General features: G+C 39.7%; 1 protein-coding gene and 1 non-coding gene across 4 annotated transcripts in view; both read right to left on the reverse strand.

The window, feature by feature from the left end:
- arhgef10la (Rho guanine nucleotide exchange factor (GEF) 10-like a) overlaps positions 1–17,417 on the reverse strand; it is a 114,931-nt gene extending 97,514 nt beyond the window's left edge. For all 3 annotated transcript variants that reach the window (XM_026167151.2, XM_026167152.2, XM_026167150.2), the window contains exons 1-2: positions 17,003–17,417; positions 3,333–3,623 (exon numbers count right to left, since the gene is read on the reverse strand). In XM_026167151.2, the coding sequence (XP_026022936.2) occupies positions 3,333–3,618 (286 nt within the window). In that variant the 5' untranslated portion in view covers positions 3,619–3,623; positions 17,003–17,417. The remainder of the gene's footprint in view (positions 1–3,332; positions 3,624–17,002) is intronic.
- trnap-agg (transfer RNA proline (anticodon AGG)) lies at positions 1,661–1,732 on the reverse strand. Its single transcript has one exon. It is a non-coding gene; the product is annotated as a tRNA-Pro (tRNA).
- Positions 17,418–18,250: the final 833 nt, after the last annotated feature.

An 18,250-nucleotide genomic window follows, 5' to 3' on the forward strand; every position in this document is an offset into this window, starting at 1 on the left:
GTGACCATATGGATCGGTCCCTCATATTACCATTATTTCACCCAAAGGCACAAGGTTAATACTCAAAAAAGCTGTACACACAAATATAAACAGTACTTGGTGACAACTTTGCTTTTAGCCTTTAACCCTCTGGGGTCCAGGGTATAACTGGATGTTTTTGACTACTTTTGATTTGGCCTCTATATTTCACCTGTTCATCTTGCCAATCTGTTATTTTCTCATTTTGACAAACTGTATCAGCACAATTTATCTAAATTCAGACAAAATTTTAAATACGAGTAGAAAGTGATATTTTTGACTGTAAAAACCACAAGCATGTTTAACGAATCATTTTCATAACTTGTAATGCAAATACAAATTGTACATTTTTAAAAAAATATGCACAGTTTTGCAAACAACAAAGTTATATGGTACTATTTACCTAAAAATGCAGCCAAGGCTCAGACGTTTTTTTATATAACCATTTAAAAGTATGTACAGAACAATCAGGTGTTCTGCATCAAATAAGAAGGCACACAAATTATTTATGCAACTCCAAAAAAAAGTTTGTGTCCACTATAAAACAGATGAGAACAGCGCAGGGATAAACCTGCAGGTCTGACAGCAGGTGTGTCACTCAGCATTTACACTGCAATCTGCCTTTGGTGGCTTTTTTGCAGCAACTGTGACATTCACTGTGACATTCACACTAACTACACAAGGCAACACACTAACTTGAGACTACAAACACACACATTAAAACAGCAGCCTACAGGTATGTTAGCGCACAGATCACCGACTGGCCGAGGCAGGGGCGGGATCACACGTTGAAACAGACACAAGGCAGCCCAGGCGGGGAAATTTTTCTTTTACATTTTGCGACTCATTTTATTTCTCTGTCTGGTAAGAAAACTATTCAATCAGATAGTTATTTGTGGTGAATGAAATACAGTTACACTTTCAAGCACCACATCTGAAATTCAAGCACTTTTCAAACCTTGAAAATACAACATTAAATACACCATTAAAATTCAAGCATTTTAAGCACCCGCACAAACCCTGAAATATAAATGTATAGCGCTTTTCTAGTCCCTAAGGACCCCAAAGCACTTTACACTACATTCAGTCATTCACCCATTCATTCACACACTGGTGATGGCAAGCTACATTGTAGCCACAGCTGCCCTGGGGCGCACTGACAGAGGCGAGGCTGTATTGTAGTACTAAGAAAACATAACAATGAAAACAGACTAAGTACTATTATGAAGGTGGTAAATCTATGATGTAGGTTACACAGTCATCGTGTTTGCAAAAGATTCTTGGGAGAAGCCAGGAGGAGAAACACCCAGCCTCAGGGAGCAGATATTACACCAGATGCCCATCCCGAGGAAGGGGAAAAAAAGTCTGTGCCAAATCACACATGTGATTCATGTCCTGTCATAACCCCTTGGGAAACAAAGGGGCAGCTGAAAGTACCTACCGACTCTGTGTAATTCACTGAAGTCCTTAACGTCAATAATGGCAAAACAGCAAACATGAGGCAAATTATTAAAGAAAATGAAGCAGGTATGTACAGAAATAGAACTGTAAGATAAATATGCACAAATAACCACTGCATGCTGAAAGAGAAGCTCTCTTACCTATACTGGTGAATTTTACTAATAAAAATGAAACATACCTAGGGCTCGTCCGGGATTTGAACCCGGGACCTCTCGCACCCTAAGCGAGAATCATACCCCTAGACCAACGAGCCACGTCTATTACGCTGCTGCTCAGGCTAGAGGTGTTCAGAGAGTGTTCTGGGTGTCACGTTACCCGTTTTCGGGACACAATGCATAAAAAAGTAGCTATACGTCTAAGAAAAAGCATTGCGCATCTCTTACCGCGACAGTCTTTTACTACCTTAAAAGCCGATGACCGCTAACTGCTGTCCATGAACAAGTTTATGCGGCTACCCAGTACTGAGTTTGAGTAACGTCATATCTAAATATGCCAGCTAGTTTCGTCAATAATTTCAGGACATGGATTGGATTACTATTTTTTGTCGATGCCTACACGAGTAAATTACTTATTTTAGATATTTCTGTTCATATCCGTTTGTTTACCTGTGTCCATTTTAGAGGCTGTACAAGAAAGGCTAGCCTTACCGCGTGCCCAATAAAGCTGTTGATGCAGGGTTGTACATAGATGAAAAGACAGTTCGCAAAAAGCAAAAAACAAGGAATATAACTTCCGTAAAGAGCAAGTTAACAGCTACCCACACGATCGCCGCCCGAAGTTACCTTGCGGTAGCTCGTTGCTGTGAATGCAATCATATACAGTTATTATGCAAAGGTAGATTGTGTCTGCAGGCTGCTGTTGCTCTGTGACAAGCGTCGGCATGTTGGCTGGCGGTTTGTTAATATTTGAGGAGTGCCAAACATGCGGCCGGAGGCCACAACTTGGGTCCACTTTGGATGGCTAGCATTACGTTTTAATAAAATTAATATCTTCATCTTTTGTGCTGCTGCCAGCATTGCTGTGCAGGTGTGAAAATGTCTGGAAAATTATAAGTAATTCTAGATCTAGACAAGTTGTTTGAAGCACAAAGACTGTAATTGTCAGTTTTTGTGCCTCTCCACTGTGAAGCTTACATTGTACCGCATGGCAGTAGGCTCTCAGGCTGTTCATCATCTGTTTTGTAAATGGAAACTGCCTTAAATCAGAAGATAATTTTACAGGAAATAGCCTAATACTTTCTGATGCCTGGGGAATTTTTAAGAAAGCTGAGCAAGAGCGGCCTTTCACTTGGTTTTTTAATAAAATCCTCTTCTTAAATAAAAAAAAAAATGTAAGGAAAAAAGGCATTTCTGAAGGTTATTTTTCTTAATATATGGTATTGCACAATCATTTCAATTGAGACCGACTTGGACTGTATGTAGTCCATCAGCCAAAGTGAGTATGAAATCCCATGGTTTTATCTGTTTGATGTGTGGCTTTGATATGTTTGATAGAGTTAAGTTTTGTAGTGGAAGATAAAAATGTGAGTAAATGGGTGGTCTTAAAAGGATTTCAAAGGGACTATCTGTTTCAGTTCAAATGTAAAATTGGCAAATCCCTTGACATTTAAAAATATCTAAAAAATAAATAAATAAATAAATAGCACATCTGTTTACTATAAATAACTGTTTGAAGAAGCTGACTTTTCTCCTTAAAATATAATAACGATAATCACACAGCCCCCAGTGTACACATCAGATTGGCCAATTATTTATGCTGTTTTGTAGAATGTATTTATTATTTTACAAAATACATAACTAAGAAGCCACATGACCATTTGCCTGATACCCCTTTTACTTCTGGACACTAGTTACCTGTGGTAGAAACTGAAACTGGATCCTTGGTGGCAACGCCGTCTGGTCCAGCAGAAGGTGAAGTTGTAGTTGTGCTGTCAGTAAATGTTTGTGAGACGCTGCCTGATGTCACGTTGTCTTCATGCTTTGATGCGTGGACAGGTTTGACACAGTCTGTGACCGTCTTACTGTCTTCCTGAAGTTTATCCTCATCTGTACTGTCATCAAACTCAAACTCTTCTCCTTGCTCCTCGTCATCATCCTCTCCATCCTCTTTTAGCAGTTGCTGAGACACCACAGTAGACATAATCGCTGAAAAAGAGTGAAACGTCTAGTGTAAATGGTTTTGTTTATAGCATTTTCATAACAGATAATAACTTAGAGAACAAAACAAGAAAAAGTATCGTGTCCACGTAATCAAAAAAAGACCTCAGCATTGAAAAAGATAAGGTTACTTGACGCACTGAATGACAGGGTGATAATACACTCCAAGTAGAAAGCAGAGAAAAGGTGGTGGTTATATCATCCCAAGTCTAATAATAAGCTGCTCCATCAAAAAACATTGTGCAGACATTAAGTATGTTGTTTTAACTCTCATCACTGCAATTTTAATACCAGGATCAAGGCAAAAAGGTAAATAAGCTCGAAGACTGGAATGTCGTCTTAACTTTGCAAACATACCAAAGCTGCTTAAGAGACACAAAGAAGTAGGAGATAAAGATCTCTGTTGTACTAAACAACACCAAACTGGAAAAAATGAACTTTTAACCTTGCAGTGTGTTCAGAACAAAAGGATGAACACTGGACTTTTTGTTTTGGACATAAGATTCGTGTACACTTTTTTAAATACTAAGGAAATGAAGTCATTCACACAACAGATAACTGTTTTATGAATGCATAGAGAACACTGTAAGAAGAAGCTGAATTCATCTTGTCTTCTCAATAAATACATTATGATTTTAGAATCTTTCATACTGGTACACATAATAAAGGCCATTTCATTGTGATTTCACAATCGCACTTTCAAAATTCTGTTTTATTTTGTTGTTTTATAATTTCTATGGCACACATTCCCACAAGGCACTAAATTGCTCCAATTATTAAATATGTTGTACTTACTCCATTTCGGCCCATTTTAGTGCACCACGGCTGAACCCAGCATCTGCTTTGCATTTCGATTAGCACCAAACTGCTTCCAGTGCTGGAACATTGTTGGGATTAGGGGGGGCAGTTTGTCAGACTGCTTTGGGAAAATGACAGCTAAACACGGGATGCACGGGAACACAGCCATGAAACATGTTGCTTGAGGATTGTAAAAATCATTGTGAGCAATTTTGTTTGACCTGGATACAAGGATAATGTCTGTTATGGCTCTCATTAGCTTTTACTGCATGCTGACAGCTCAATTTGGATGATGTTTATTTGTGCTGTGCTTCTGGTTTAGTGATGGCTTTCAATCCTAAAGCAAATGTGTTTGAAGAGTAGGTTCATTAGTTTTCATTGTAATCTTAAAACACCAATAACATACCAACGTGAACACTAGAGTGTTATTTTGTTCTTTCTTCTGTCCATTTTCCTTTTCGGGTAATTAAAATAACTGAATGTGTTTTTAAGTTGGTGTTTTATTATAGTTCACTCTTTGCATTGCTGCTAAAAAAAAAGGAAAAACATTGCTTCTGGGAACACAGGATATTCTGCAGAGGAAGGCCGTAGACTAACTTAAGAAGCTATCGTGTTGATTCATCTGACTTACCTCATGTTAGATAAAGTTAAGCATGCATTTTTGTAGAGATTGGAAATGGTGATTTTGGAAGTGTTTTTTAAGGAACACAAGGACTGATTCAAGTCCCCAAAACTTAACAATAGTTTTAGGAAAATGTTGGAATATTGCTAACATTTGTGGGTATTTAAATTAACATAAAACAGAACAATTTAATAGAGAGCACAAGCCTTTCCTCAGAAACTGGTTCTCTGCTTGTTAACAACTGCATGCCAACACAGCCTTTGACCTCTTTCACAACCTCTGTACCACATACACAGTTTCTCCATTCGGCCCACTCCCTGGTCAACTCAACAATGACTCTTTTGTGGATGAAAAAACTTCTGTTCTGTCCTCCAAAAGCATTGTTTCTACATTCGTCACTGCAGTGAGGTACTGATTAATTCACTAGACATTTGGATCATGGCTGTGTAGCCTATGGCTGTATCTCTTTGTAAAAGAAAGGAGGATTTTTTTAAGGAAAGAAGTAGCAGGAATGCATGAATGTTTCAACGGGGTTTGTGCAATATCACAGTATTGCATTATGCTGGTGTATTTAGAAATCCCTTTTAAAAACATTTTTTTAAAAGACCCTCCTCGTTCTACTAAATTGATACTGGATTCCATGACCTGTATTAAGGTCACGCAATGTACATTCCTACATGAAAATGCCATCCGAGGGATGGTGGTGGAAAATTTAACCAAGCCTAGCTACCTGTTGAAATGTGAGACTGTGAGAATTAAAGTGTACCTAATAAAATTGGGGGGGGTATTCTCAGTGATAAAGGTGAGCTAGCCAACACAGATACTGCTTTGTGGACTGTTTTAGAAAGCTGCGACTAAAGAGAGTAAAACCTCACAGGCAGAGAGAAAGGAGACTTACACTGATAGTGTCACTTACATTCACACATGTACACTCGACCACTTCTGGGCGTTACACACAAATATAAAAAAATGCAAGCAGAAAAAGAACATTATAAAACCACATCAGGAACCATTATGCAACCACACACATTTTCTCAAGGTGCAGAAGTCAGCTAATAAACGCACCACACACTGGAACAGTTGGGGTCACTGACTGTCAGCAAAGAATCTCTTCAACACTTTTCCGTTTGTTTGACAATTTTTAAGTGAGATCATGCTTTAAAGCTACGGCTTCATGAGCTGATGAATGACCTCTTATGAGAGGTACTTCCCAAAGTTTGAATTGCATACACTCATGTGCTCCGAAATCAGTGTCTTCCTAAGTTAAGCTAAGTGATAGCACTGAGCTACTATTACCCAAATAATGAACATGAGCTGGGTTGTTACTGCAATAACTTATCAGCAATGGTGTTTAACTTTTTCTTTATGAAACTGAATGTCTTAGTATTATTTACAGTTGAAAAAGTATGTCAGCAGAATTCAGCTGAGTGGTCAACAGTGACCCTTTTGGAAAGGCTTGGACAGACCCCCCCCCCCCCATTATACTTTTCAGTATTCATGTTTATAGCTATAATGGGGGAGGGGAACTGTTGGGGTACTACACATTTTTAGACATAAGTTGTAAAGGCCGCCGTTTTCTTTGTGAGTATTTATTACACGGCGTGCTGCGGAGGAAAGCCTGTTCTAACGTTTGAGTCTAAGGTTTATTTTTTAGCACCTGGCGGCTCTTTTTTTAATTCTCATCCGTAAATAATCTGCTCTTTCACGTGATTCCGTTTATTTTGAAAAGTCTCAACAGGATCTTGAGCTTTATTGTGAAAGGTTTATGTGGAACATAAACAAGCGGACACGCGATGGTGTTACCGTCGTGGTTGCTAACCACAACGCATAAAAACAGGCGCTTGTCCATCCCTAGTGTGGTTATATAAAATATAACAGAAAGAGAACTTTAAGAAATTAATATAGCCACTACAGTGACCATCAAAACGATGAAAAAAATATTGCCGTAAACATTTTATTTTGCGACACCACGAAACAAACGATAGCTAAAATGAAACGATAGATGTTTTTATATCATCATCCGATATATATCATTATAACAGCCCTATAGTTTAACATAGTAGCCTATCTGGTGTCAGCTAGCCAAGTAGAAAAGTTCAATCATTTAGTCTGCCCACTGTTCATACCTTTCCTTTATACTGGTTCATTTTATTTATGTATGTATGTATGTATGTATGTATGTATGTATGTATGTATGTATGTATGTATGTATGTATGTATGTATTTAGGTGAATGTAAATTTCACCATCTTTATCATACACATGCCAGACTGAAATGTCAGTAGGGTAAAAATATAAAATAGTGAAAAAATAAACATCAGCCAAGCTTAACACTAAGTTCACTGGAAAGTTTCTGCTGTTGTGCTTCCACAGATGAAAGCCTTACTGGATGGAGAATCATTCTCATTTCTTCACTATAGACTTGGTCTGAGCCAACACATGAATGACAATGGAAATATTGATGTTTATGAATTAATTCAAGACAACAGGATAGCTGGTGGTTTAAACAAAGGTTCTGCTTGTGAATACTAATAGAAAACCGCAACTCAGAATCTTTAACTTGAAGTAGCCCCCTCAGAATTAAAATGACAGGTATTCTGAGCAAACTTTCTTTGAAAGAAAGCATTTGGACAAGCCATCAAAAAGATTCAAGCTTAGAAAAATAAAGAGCCCCAGGAGTGGTTCTGTGTGAAAGCTATTCTTGTGGGGAAAATGAGATACATCACAGAATAGAGATGAAACCAACTCCTACACACCCTGTCCCTGACCTACATAGGGCTCTGAAAACTCCCTCACTGTGCACCAAATGTGGTAATGAGAGGAGGGATGTATGTGTACAGGGAAAGTGCAAAATGCGTCTTTTTTAGGCTGTGCCAGGACACACATTTACAGAGTACCTTGTAGCTGAAACCTTGTCGTACTTTAAATGTGGCAGTTGTTGGATTTGCATATTTAGTATTGTTCTCGTCTGCATTTTATTTCCATTCAAAGTGTGCTGTCTTTGATTACTGAGTGAAATCTTGTGGGTCCCTGGCATCCAATTTGTGCTCCACGATTCCATCTCATCTCTCTATTGCAGTTTACTTAACAGCTTAACAAAGCAGTAAGGGTGCATAATTTTCTTTAAAAATTAAATTAAATCACAGAGTTTAAAGTTAGAAGACAAAAAACAACTGCTGGGCTTCATATTTAGTACTAGACCAAATACAGATAAACCTCACAGCCAACAGTCAGTGGCTGACTATGTTGTACATATCTATAGACAAAAGCAAAGAACAGCAGCTGGTGATGACTGAATAAACAGCATTGGAAAGATCCAACAGAGAGTCACTGAGAGCACCACTACTTTAGGGTTTTCCTTTACAGAAAGTGGCACACAAACACTCAGCAGACAATGAGAGACTAGCAGACCATTGACAGGAACAAACAGTGCCAGGCAGAGATGATTCTGCCGCTGGCATTCCTTCCTTCTTCATCTTTTCTTCAGCATCCCGGTGGACTTCCTATCAGGAGATATAAATGTGACTTGGCCAATTTAGTAACTGCAAACAGTTCTTTGAGAACAAACGGAATATGTCTTTCTTTGGCTGTCAAAAGGTGTAACAATTTGAGTGGGAGGCTGTTCACAGACATTTGTGGATTTCATGGATTTGCTTACACATAGACTTGCCCTACCAAAGACTTTGAACCCAGAAGATAAGCCTTATTGGTTTATACTTTATGAATGATCACGAGAGATTCACAAGGCGCCTGTGCCAAAGGCCAGGTGTAATACAATAACACACTGTAAGCACAATATGATAAGAGGGCTATCTTTACAGATTTTTGATCGTTTATTCCTACTTTCTCCCAGATCTGCTGTCATGTTTTCACTGTTCAGACATATGGGGATGTATTATTCATTCAAGAACCATTTTGGCCTTCATATGCCCTCTGCTGTACAGAGATTTGGTTGTAATGTCAGCTCACAACAGCACATTTGCTGGTGATGTCACATTAATCAAGGAAACAAAACAGTAGGACTAACTGTGACTTCCCCATATCCCATTTGTTTACACAGCACAATAGTGGGCAAGACAAGTGTGTCCCTTACTGTTCAAATGCTGAAGAATATCCTGATCCATGAAGTAGTTTTTTTTAACCAAAACATAAAGTATGTTAAGATAAGATAAGATAACCTTTATTAGTCCCACACGTGGGAAATTTGTTTTGTCACAGCAGGAAGTGGACAGTGCAAAAGTTATGAGGCAAAAATTAGAATACAATAAGAATAAATACAGTACACAACTGTACAGAATAGAATAAAATAAAATACTATATACAGTAGAATAAAATAAAATAAATATACAATAAGATAAAAATAGAATACAAATACAAATACTATATACAACTGAGTAAAAATACAACGATGACAGAAAGGATTATTGCATATGTATGGATGTGTGTGCTTGATCAGTTAAAGTCTTTATTATGGAGTCTGACAGCAGTGGGGAGGAAAGACCTGCGAAATCTCTCCGTCCCACACCGTGGGTGCCGCAGTCTCCCACTGAAGGAGCTGCTCAGTGCTGTCACAGTCTGCTGCATGGGGTGGGAGATGTTGTCCATCAGGGATGACAGCTTAGCCGCCGTTCTCCTGTCACTCACCACCTCCACTGGGTCCAGAGGGCATCCTAGAACAGAGCTGGCCCTTCGGATCACCCTGTTCAGTCTCTTCCTGTCCCCAGCAGAGATGCTGCCGCCCCAGCAGACCACGCCATAAAAGATAGCAGAAGCCACAACAGAGTCATAGAATTTCTTCAGGAGTGGGCCCTCCACTCCAAACGACCTGAGTCTCCGCAGCAGGTACAGCCTGCTCTGCCCTTTCCTGTAGAGGGCGTCTGAGTTATGAGTCCAGTCCAGTCTATTGTTCAGATGAACACCAAGGTACCTGTAGCTGTCCACAGCCTCAATGTCCATACCTTGGATGTTGAGTGGTTGCAGTGGAGAATGCTTGTGCCTGCGGAAGTCTACCACCAGTTCCTTGGTTTTACTGGCGTTGATCTGGAGGTAGTTCAGCTGGCACCAGTCCACAAAGTCTTGGGTCAGACCTCTGTACTCCTTGTCGTCCCCATCAGTGATGAGGCCGACTATTGCAGAGTCATCAGAGAACTTCTGCAGGAAGCACTGGGTGGAATTGTGGGAGAAGTCTGCAGTGTAGATGGTGAAGAGGAACAGAGCCAGAACCGTTCCCTGTGGGGCCCCCGTACTGCAGACGACCCTGTCCGACACACAGCCCTGAGTCCTCACATACTGTGGTCGGTCGGTGAGGTAGTCCAGGATCCAGGTAGTTAAGTATAAAATATCTGCAAAAATGTGTAAGACTGACTGACTGCTGTACCTGCATAGGCTTGAAATGGATTGTTGATTAATTCAAACTAGCCCAAATTACTGTAGTATCTATGTTAATTCCCTTCTCTTATTTTCACCTGTTCTTTTGCAAAACCATTACTGATGATTTTATGTGTAATCTGGGTGTCTCTATATGCCTTGATTTACCTGTGAGGTTAATAATACGTCACTAGTTGGAGGATTTGACAGAAACATATGTAGGAAAGGTTAAGTTCAATAAGTCCTGCAGTCAGCTATTAGAAGTGAATGAAAGCAATTATTCAAAGGTCTAGAGGAACATTTTAATCAATATGGTGTTATTCACCTTACAATACAATTTGTTAGAAAACAAAGGCCCAAAGACATTGCCTGTATCAAATGTTGATATATTTCCTCCGTATACATGCTATAAAAAAAGGAATTTCATCCAAGATTTGTGTAAGCACGACCTTAAACAGGTCATTCACACTCAAAAACCCTCCAGTGTGGTTGAATTAAATAAATTCTGTAGAGAAGAGTGGGCCAAAATTCCTCTGCAGTGATGTGAAAGACTCATGGTCAGTTATTGCTAACACTTGATTGCAAGGGTGCGGCACGCACATGATCCGAAGATTCAAAAAAGCCCTTTCCTGCCCAATCCGACTGGGCTAAAGTTATTACAAAAGCTTTTGGGGTGTTTAGCTGTAGACGGGAAGCCGTATTCCGTTGTGCGAAACACGGGGTTTAAACTATGATTAACGCGCTTGAGCCACGCTACGCGTCCACTTTAGTGGCAAGATCATTCCAAGCATGTATGAGCAGGAAAAGTTTAAAGTTATGGCTGAACTGTCCCAGGCATCTTCTGTTGCCCAACTACAAATGGGTGGATCTCCAGGGCAACGGAAAGCTACGTGACCGTGACAGCTCATTATGTCACAGCGGAGTGCGATATAATGAGCGGTATGTATTGTTGTAGGGTCCACCTTACAATATAAAGCGCCTTGAGGCGACTGTTGTTGTAATTTGACACTGTATAAATAAAATAGATGCAAAGCCCTATATTGTACAGTCATTTTTTTAATATAATTTCGTGGAATAAGTATTGAGTTTAATGTTTTTAACAGGCAAAAAATACTTCACTAAGTAAATGTTACATTTTTGTCTTTTTTTGTTGATCCGAAAATTGATCCAATCAGTGACTTAAAACCGTGAGCCGATCAGAACCGTGAGAGTTCTGATCAGTTGCACCACTAATAGCTTTTCTCCCATAGTAAATGAAATCAGTGTTTATAAACTGGGTTTTGTATTATCTTTGTTTATGCTTGTCTAAAAGTTTGTTTGATGATCTGAAGCATGTAAGTATGACAAATATGCAAAAACTAATAAGAAACCAGGAAGAAGGTTTTTTGCATTTTAGATTCAATGTCTCCAATGTCTATAATAATATAATGCATATAATCATCAAAAAAGACACGCCTGAAAGATCATAACATTTATCACAAGTGTTTCTAAATATCAAAGTTGTCTGATACATAAGGGGGAATTCTCCAGTAACATCAAATACTCAAAAAAAATCCCTGTGTGAAGTGCTATTATGAGCTTGTATGATGTATGCTGTAAGTGTTTTATTGATTTGTTCTTTGTGCACATTAAAGATAGTACAGACTAATGCTGGAGCATCCAAATGTAGCGGGAATAATTCCCTGTTGCCAATAAAAACTCTTCAGTGGTTTTCCTCTGAGTTCCAAGTAGATGTCAGTCTCTTCTATCTGATCTTGCTCCAGGCTAGAGCGTAACAATAAAAACAGCAACTGGGACCACAGAACAACAACAGTAACTACACTTAGTTAAATCTAAAATGTCTTATGTAAACAATCTCAGACAATTCAGTTTTTGATATGTGCAGCGACTTTCTTAGATTTCTGCAGTCTGCTGTTGCCTTTAGCATTAGATTTGACATTGTGTTTGTTTGATGTTTGCTATTGTGCACTTTAAAGTAACAAGGCAAACTGTCATTGTCAGTGACAAACAGGGGTGGCTGCTCTTTTGATGTGCCAATCAAATCAGAGATCACATATGAAAATGTGCTCCCAAATGAAAGAATGTCTTTGGTTTTCTTACGAAATCTCAAGAAGTTGTTTTAATAATAGTGCAATTAACACACAGCTACAGGTACCTTGGTGTTCATCTGAACAATAGACTGGACTGGACTCATAACTCAGACGCCCTCTACAGGAAAGGGCAGAGCAGGCTGTACCTGCTGCGGAGACTCAGGTCGTTTGGAGTGGAGGGCCCACTCCTGAAGACCTTCTATGACTCTGTTGTGGCTTCTGCTATCTTTTATGGCGTGGTCTGCTGGGGCGGCAGCATCTCTGCCGGGGACAGGAAGAGACTGAACAGGCTGATCCGAAGGGCCAGCTCTGTTCTAGGATGCCCTCTGGACCCAGTGGAGGTGGTGAGTGACAGGAGAACGGCGGCTAAGCTGTCATCACTGTTAGACAACATCTCCCACCCCATGCAGCAGACTGTGACAGCACTGAGCAGCTCCTTCAGTGGGAGACTGCGGCACCCACGGTGTGGGACGGAGAGATTTCGCAGGTCTTTCCTCCCCACTGCTGTCAGACTCCACAACAAAGACTTTAACTGAACAAACACACACATCCACACATATGCAATAACACTAAGTGCAATAATCTTTTCTGGCATCGTTGTATTTTTACTCAGTTGTATATAGCATTTGTATTCTATTTTTATCTTATTGTATATTTTATTCTACTGTATATAGTATTTTATTTTATTCTGTACAGTTGTGTACTGTATTTATTCTTATTGTATTCTAATTTTTGCACTGTCCACTTCCTGCTGTGACAAAACAAATTTCCCACGTGTGGGACTAATAAAGGTTATCTTATCTTATCTTAAACCTTCCTGCAATTCCATTAAACATGTAATTTAATTTAAATCTTAGTTTCATTAGATCTGACAGAAAGAGACTAGTCAATACTACAAAGGTCAGGGTGCCCTAATCTTTAGTTCCTAGCGTTTCTTACGTTCCAAAATTAGATCTCTATACTTCCATAACTTAGCAGTTATGTGCAGAAACAACATAGAAGATTTTTTAAAAAGTGTAAATAGTGAGATGCTGAAGATGAAAATAGTTTATGGGGTGAAAAGAATAGGTGCATACCTCTGTTTGGAACAAGACACCAAGTTAATTATTTTACTCAGATTTGATGTTTTGGCTTTTTTGTCAGTACCGTCAGCAGTTCCAAATACACGAGAACATATAGCATAGTTCACAGAGTACATAAAGAGACTTCAAAGTACCACCACATTGCTGCTGAATTGCTAAATTAAAGAACACAGTTGTTTTCGCACAATTACATCAGTCAAATCAAGTTTTTAAAAAATCTATTTTCCAGTTCAGCTCACCGATTGAGCAGGCGACCATATGCCATATGGCTGAAATGCAGCATGGGTTCAAGTCTTACCCACGGCCCTTTGTTGCTCATCTTCCCCTGCTCTCGCCTCCTTTCCTGTCTACTCTACACTCCAAATAAATGCAAAACTCCCCCCTTAAAAAAAATCCACTTTGAAACCAAAGGGGAAAAAGGCGATCCTTAAAACCCCAGATCCTGTATGAGAAATTATATTTCTGACTGAAACTACTAATCAGAAATTCCAAGATTGTCAGGGTCAGACCCTGAAAACCCTACCTTAATTTAACCAACACTGGTTGTTTGTTAATGCTTTATGTCAAAGCTTTTTAAACTTCACATTTCCTTTCATTGTTCCTGAAGCAAAAACAAGATAAAAAGATATTCCCACACTAAGAGAACTTTTGAGTGAGTGCCAGCATTATCTTTGTTTTGACACTTACTGTGACCGATGAAGGTTAGTATATCAAAAGATGACAATTAATAAACATATTCAATTTCACTGAATTTCAAACAAATGTTTCCTTATGGCTCAAAAGTTTAATTTCACCTCTATTCTATACTATTTATATGATGCCAAATCATAATAATAGTTGCCTCGAGGCACTTAATAAAGCAAGGTAAAGACACTTCAATAACACAGAAAAAGCCACAACAATTAAAGGATCCCCTATTAACAAACACTTGGTGACAGTGAGAAGGAAAAACTCCTTTTTAACATGAAGTAACCTTTGGCAGAACCAGCCACAGGGAGGGACAGCTATCTGGTTGGGGCTGAGGGGAGGAAGACTGGACAAAACCCAGACTGTGGAAGTGAGCCTGAGTTTAACAACTAATGATTAAATGCATAAACACAGAGTTATGCAGCTCAAAGTAACAGGGCAAACTTTCATTGTCAGAGTGTATAAACACAGAAAGTGAAAAGAGGTGAACGAAGAACAAACACTCAGGGCATCATGGGAAGCTGCCAACAGCCTGAGCCAATTGCGGCATAACTAAGGAAGGATTCAGGGTCACCTGATCCAACTACGGTTAGGTCTATAAATATTTGGGCAGAGACAACTTTTTTTTATAATTTTGGTTCTGTACATTATCACAATGAATTTTAAATTAAACAACTCAAGACATAGTTGAAATGCAGACTTTCAGCTTTAATTTAGAGGGTTGAACAAAAAGATTGCATAAAAATATAAGCAACTAAAGCATTATAAACACAACACCTTCATTTCAGGGGCTCAAAGGTAGTTGGACAAATTTGCTGTCTATTTGTAAGCCTTTCTGTCCAAAGTTTAGGCTCCAACAAGAGAAATGGATGCTCATTAAGATCAGATGACTGACTTGGCCATTTAAGAATATTCCACTTGTTTGCTTCAATAAACTCCTGGGTTCCTTTGGCTGTATGTTTTGGGTAATTGTCCATCTATATAATGAAACACCACCCAATCATTTTGACTGCATATTTCTGGAGTTTAGTGTTGTTCCCTTGGTTGGCTGTTGTAAAGAGATTTCTCTTCATCATGGAAATGATTCTGCGATCTTCCACCACTGCTGTCTTCCGTGGACGTTTGGGTCTTTTTGCATTGCTGAGTACACCCGTGCTTGCTTTCTTTCTTAGGATGTACAAAACTGTAGATTTTGCCTCTCCTAATATTGTAGCAGTTTCTCAGATAGGTTTTTTTCTGTTTCTGTTTTTCTGTCCGTTAGCAGCTTCAGAAAAGCTTGTTTAACCCGCACAGAGAGCTACTTTGACCGCATGTTGTCTGTTTACAGCAAAATCTTCTAGATGCAAGTGCCACACCTCAAATCAACTCCAGGCTCTTTATTTGTTCAATTGACAATGACATAATGAAGGAATTGCCTGCACCTGCCCATGAAATTGCCTTTTGCAAAAATAGTCAGTTTAGAATCACTAACTAACCTACTAAACATGTTGTTGGCAATTACGCTAATGAAGGCTAATGAATTTTGTTAAGTTGACTTGGCTATAGAATTTGTTATCAAAAAGAGCTAACAGGAAATAAGATAAGACATGTTTGGGTAACATGACATTAGTGTGACTACAAAATACTTCAGATAAGCTTCTACATCCAAACAGTTCTGAATGTGTTCTACTAGTTAATTATCTAATTCTTGACTACATCCCAAGGGAATGTAGTCAGTGTGCGATACAGTACACCGGTAAACATTTGGGAGGCGTGTACCCACTATCAAATGGCTTATTGTTAAGTTCAGTCTGAAGGCCTTACATGTGTACACTGTGTGAGTGCATGTGTGCAAGTTTCATGGGTGAATGTTTGGCAAAATGAAGAGGGTGTCCACTGATAGTAACGTCTTTGTGGTAGTTTAAAGACATGCATGAATGGATTTCTAATGTCTGTTGGAAGTGCTGGACTGTGACTAAGGAGAAAAAAGATCGGATACAGTGAGCCCATAGAGTTTCTTTAAAAAAAATGCCTTGGACATCCGGCCAGTGAAGCAGAAACAGAGCCCTAGCACAAAATGCAAATTAGTTGGTCAGAGGTCCCTTAGGCCCCCCAACTGCAACCCTCCACCCTCCTGTGTCCCCTTTCTATTCTGCTGAGAGTATAGAGGCAGTGTGAAATCCATCCCAGAAGGGGCCATTGTACGCCGGGAAGCAACCGTCAAACTGGAATGGTTTAGGCCGGGATCAGGCCTCTTTTTTATAGCTGAAGGCACTGGAGAAAAACCCCAGCTAGTAGGTGTTTTGGATCTAGGTTGAGCCACCAATCCCTCTCTCATCCTTCCTGGTGTCTGTCTCTGAAAATGCTATCATAACAAGGCCTCATCCTCTGTATCCCTGCTGGCTATTTGAGGCAGGCTCAGGTTTAATCGTCCATGATGGTGTGTACTCTGCCAAAGGGCCACACAGGTATCTACCATTCCCATCCTTTGCTCTTCTCCTCCACATTGTCCATTCAGCTGCCCTTCTAAGTGCCGGACTGAGAGACAGAGAGGCACAAACCAGCACACCCACCCCCAACTCCACTCCATCAATAGCCCTCTTGGACAAAGCTGCTGTCTTTGCAACATGCTAACCATGCTGAGAGTGGGGAGTGAGAAGGAGAAGAGACAGAATAAAAGGATAAAAAAAATAAGACAAGGAAAGGGAGAACCTATTTGGAACACAACAAATATGCCTCTCACCTCCTTGTCCTCAGTAGTGTGTCCTCCGAGAAGCTTCAGGCACTCCCTGATGACCCTTTAATCCTGGTAGCCTCCCATAAACTCTCAGCTTTTACCACAGCTCCAGTTCCAGCACACTCATCTTTATAGTCTCCTGTGAGGGCTGCAAGTGGCTGAACACAGATTGGAAACCTCCTGTCCTGTTTACTTTCCCACAACTTCTCCCCTGCACCGTGTGTACAGTTCTAGATGAGGTAACCTTCTTTGCTCCCTCCCCTTTTTCGCTGCCTGGTTCGGTTCCTCCCTCTGTCTCCCCTCTCTTTTTTATTGCCCCCACCCGCCACCCCTCAGCTCATCCAGTTTCATTTTGTCCTTTCTTTGGTTTTTCTCCCTCCTCCCACTCTCCAGACCCCTGCTGCTGTCCAGACAGCGGCACAAAGCGGGGTGAGGGTTCTCAGTCACAACTGACCAATAGCAGATTGGCAAAGGCAAGCATTCAGCCAATGAAATGCCTAGGGGATGATATTTTCACCAATCAGGGGCGAGATTCAGACAAAAAGGGGTTGGACTAGAGGAATTAGGGGCAACGCTATCTCACAGCACTTCCGTGTGGGATGAAGGTGTCTGTGCTAGGCAGCCGGTTGAATTGAAACAATAGATGAAAAAATACTTTTGGTTCTCCAGCAAAGTAATGCTTAATACTATAATCCTTGTGTTCCCCCCACACCACACACAGCCTGTGTTTAAGGTGCGTTTATATAAGGCTTTAATACGGACTTTAAAGAAGCAGTCTATTATCTGAATTGAACATAAATGTATATACTTTCTTATTTATTATTATTTTTGTTTAGGTTAGACAATTTGAGAAGATGGGAAATAATCCCTTGCATTGTAAAAAACAACAAATATGGACTTATTTTACTAGCAAATTCTATATGGGTTTGTTTTAACGCTAGACATTTTGATACACAACTTTTGACATTATGAAACAGACATGGCACTCAAAGAATCCTGAACTGAAATCTGTGGGTAATGGGAAATCACACCAAAAAAATCTTTTCTTTTCTTTTTTCTTTTTAAATCACATGTGACTGACGATTCTATACATGCACATTTTATGTCTTGGTGACCACAGACCAAATTACATGCAATTTATGGTAACTGGTTATTCTAAATCAGCCACAGAGAGTGTGTCATCTGTCTGCGCTAGCCCTGTCATGTTTTGGCAATGTGTCCAGGATGCACTACAGTGAATATCTGAAACAACAT

This window comes from Astatotilapia calliptera, chromosome 5, assembly GCF_964374335.1.
Source record: "Astatotilapia calliptera chromosome 5, fAstCal68.1, whole genome shotgun sequence".
NCBI classification, from domain to species: domain Eukaryota; kingdom Metazoa; phylum Chordata; class Actinopteri; order Cichliformes; family Cichlidae; genus Astatotilapia; species Astatotilapia calliptera.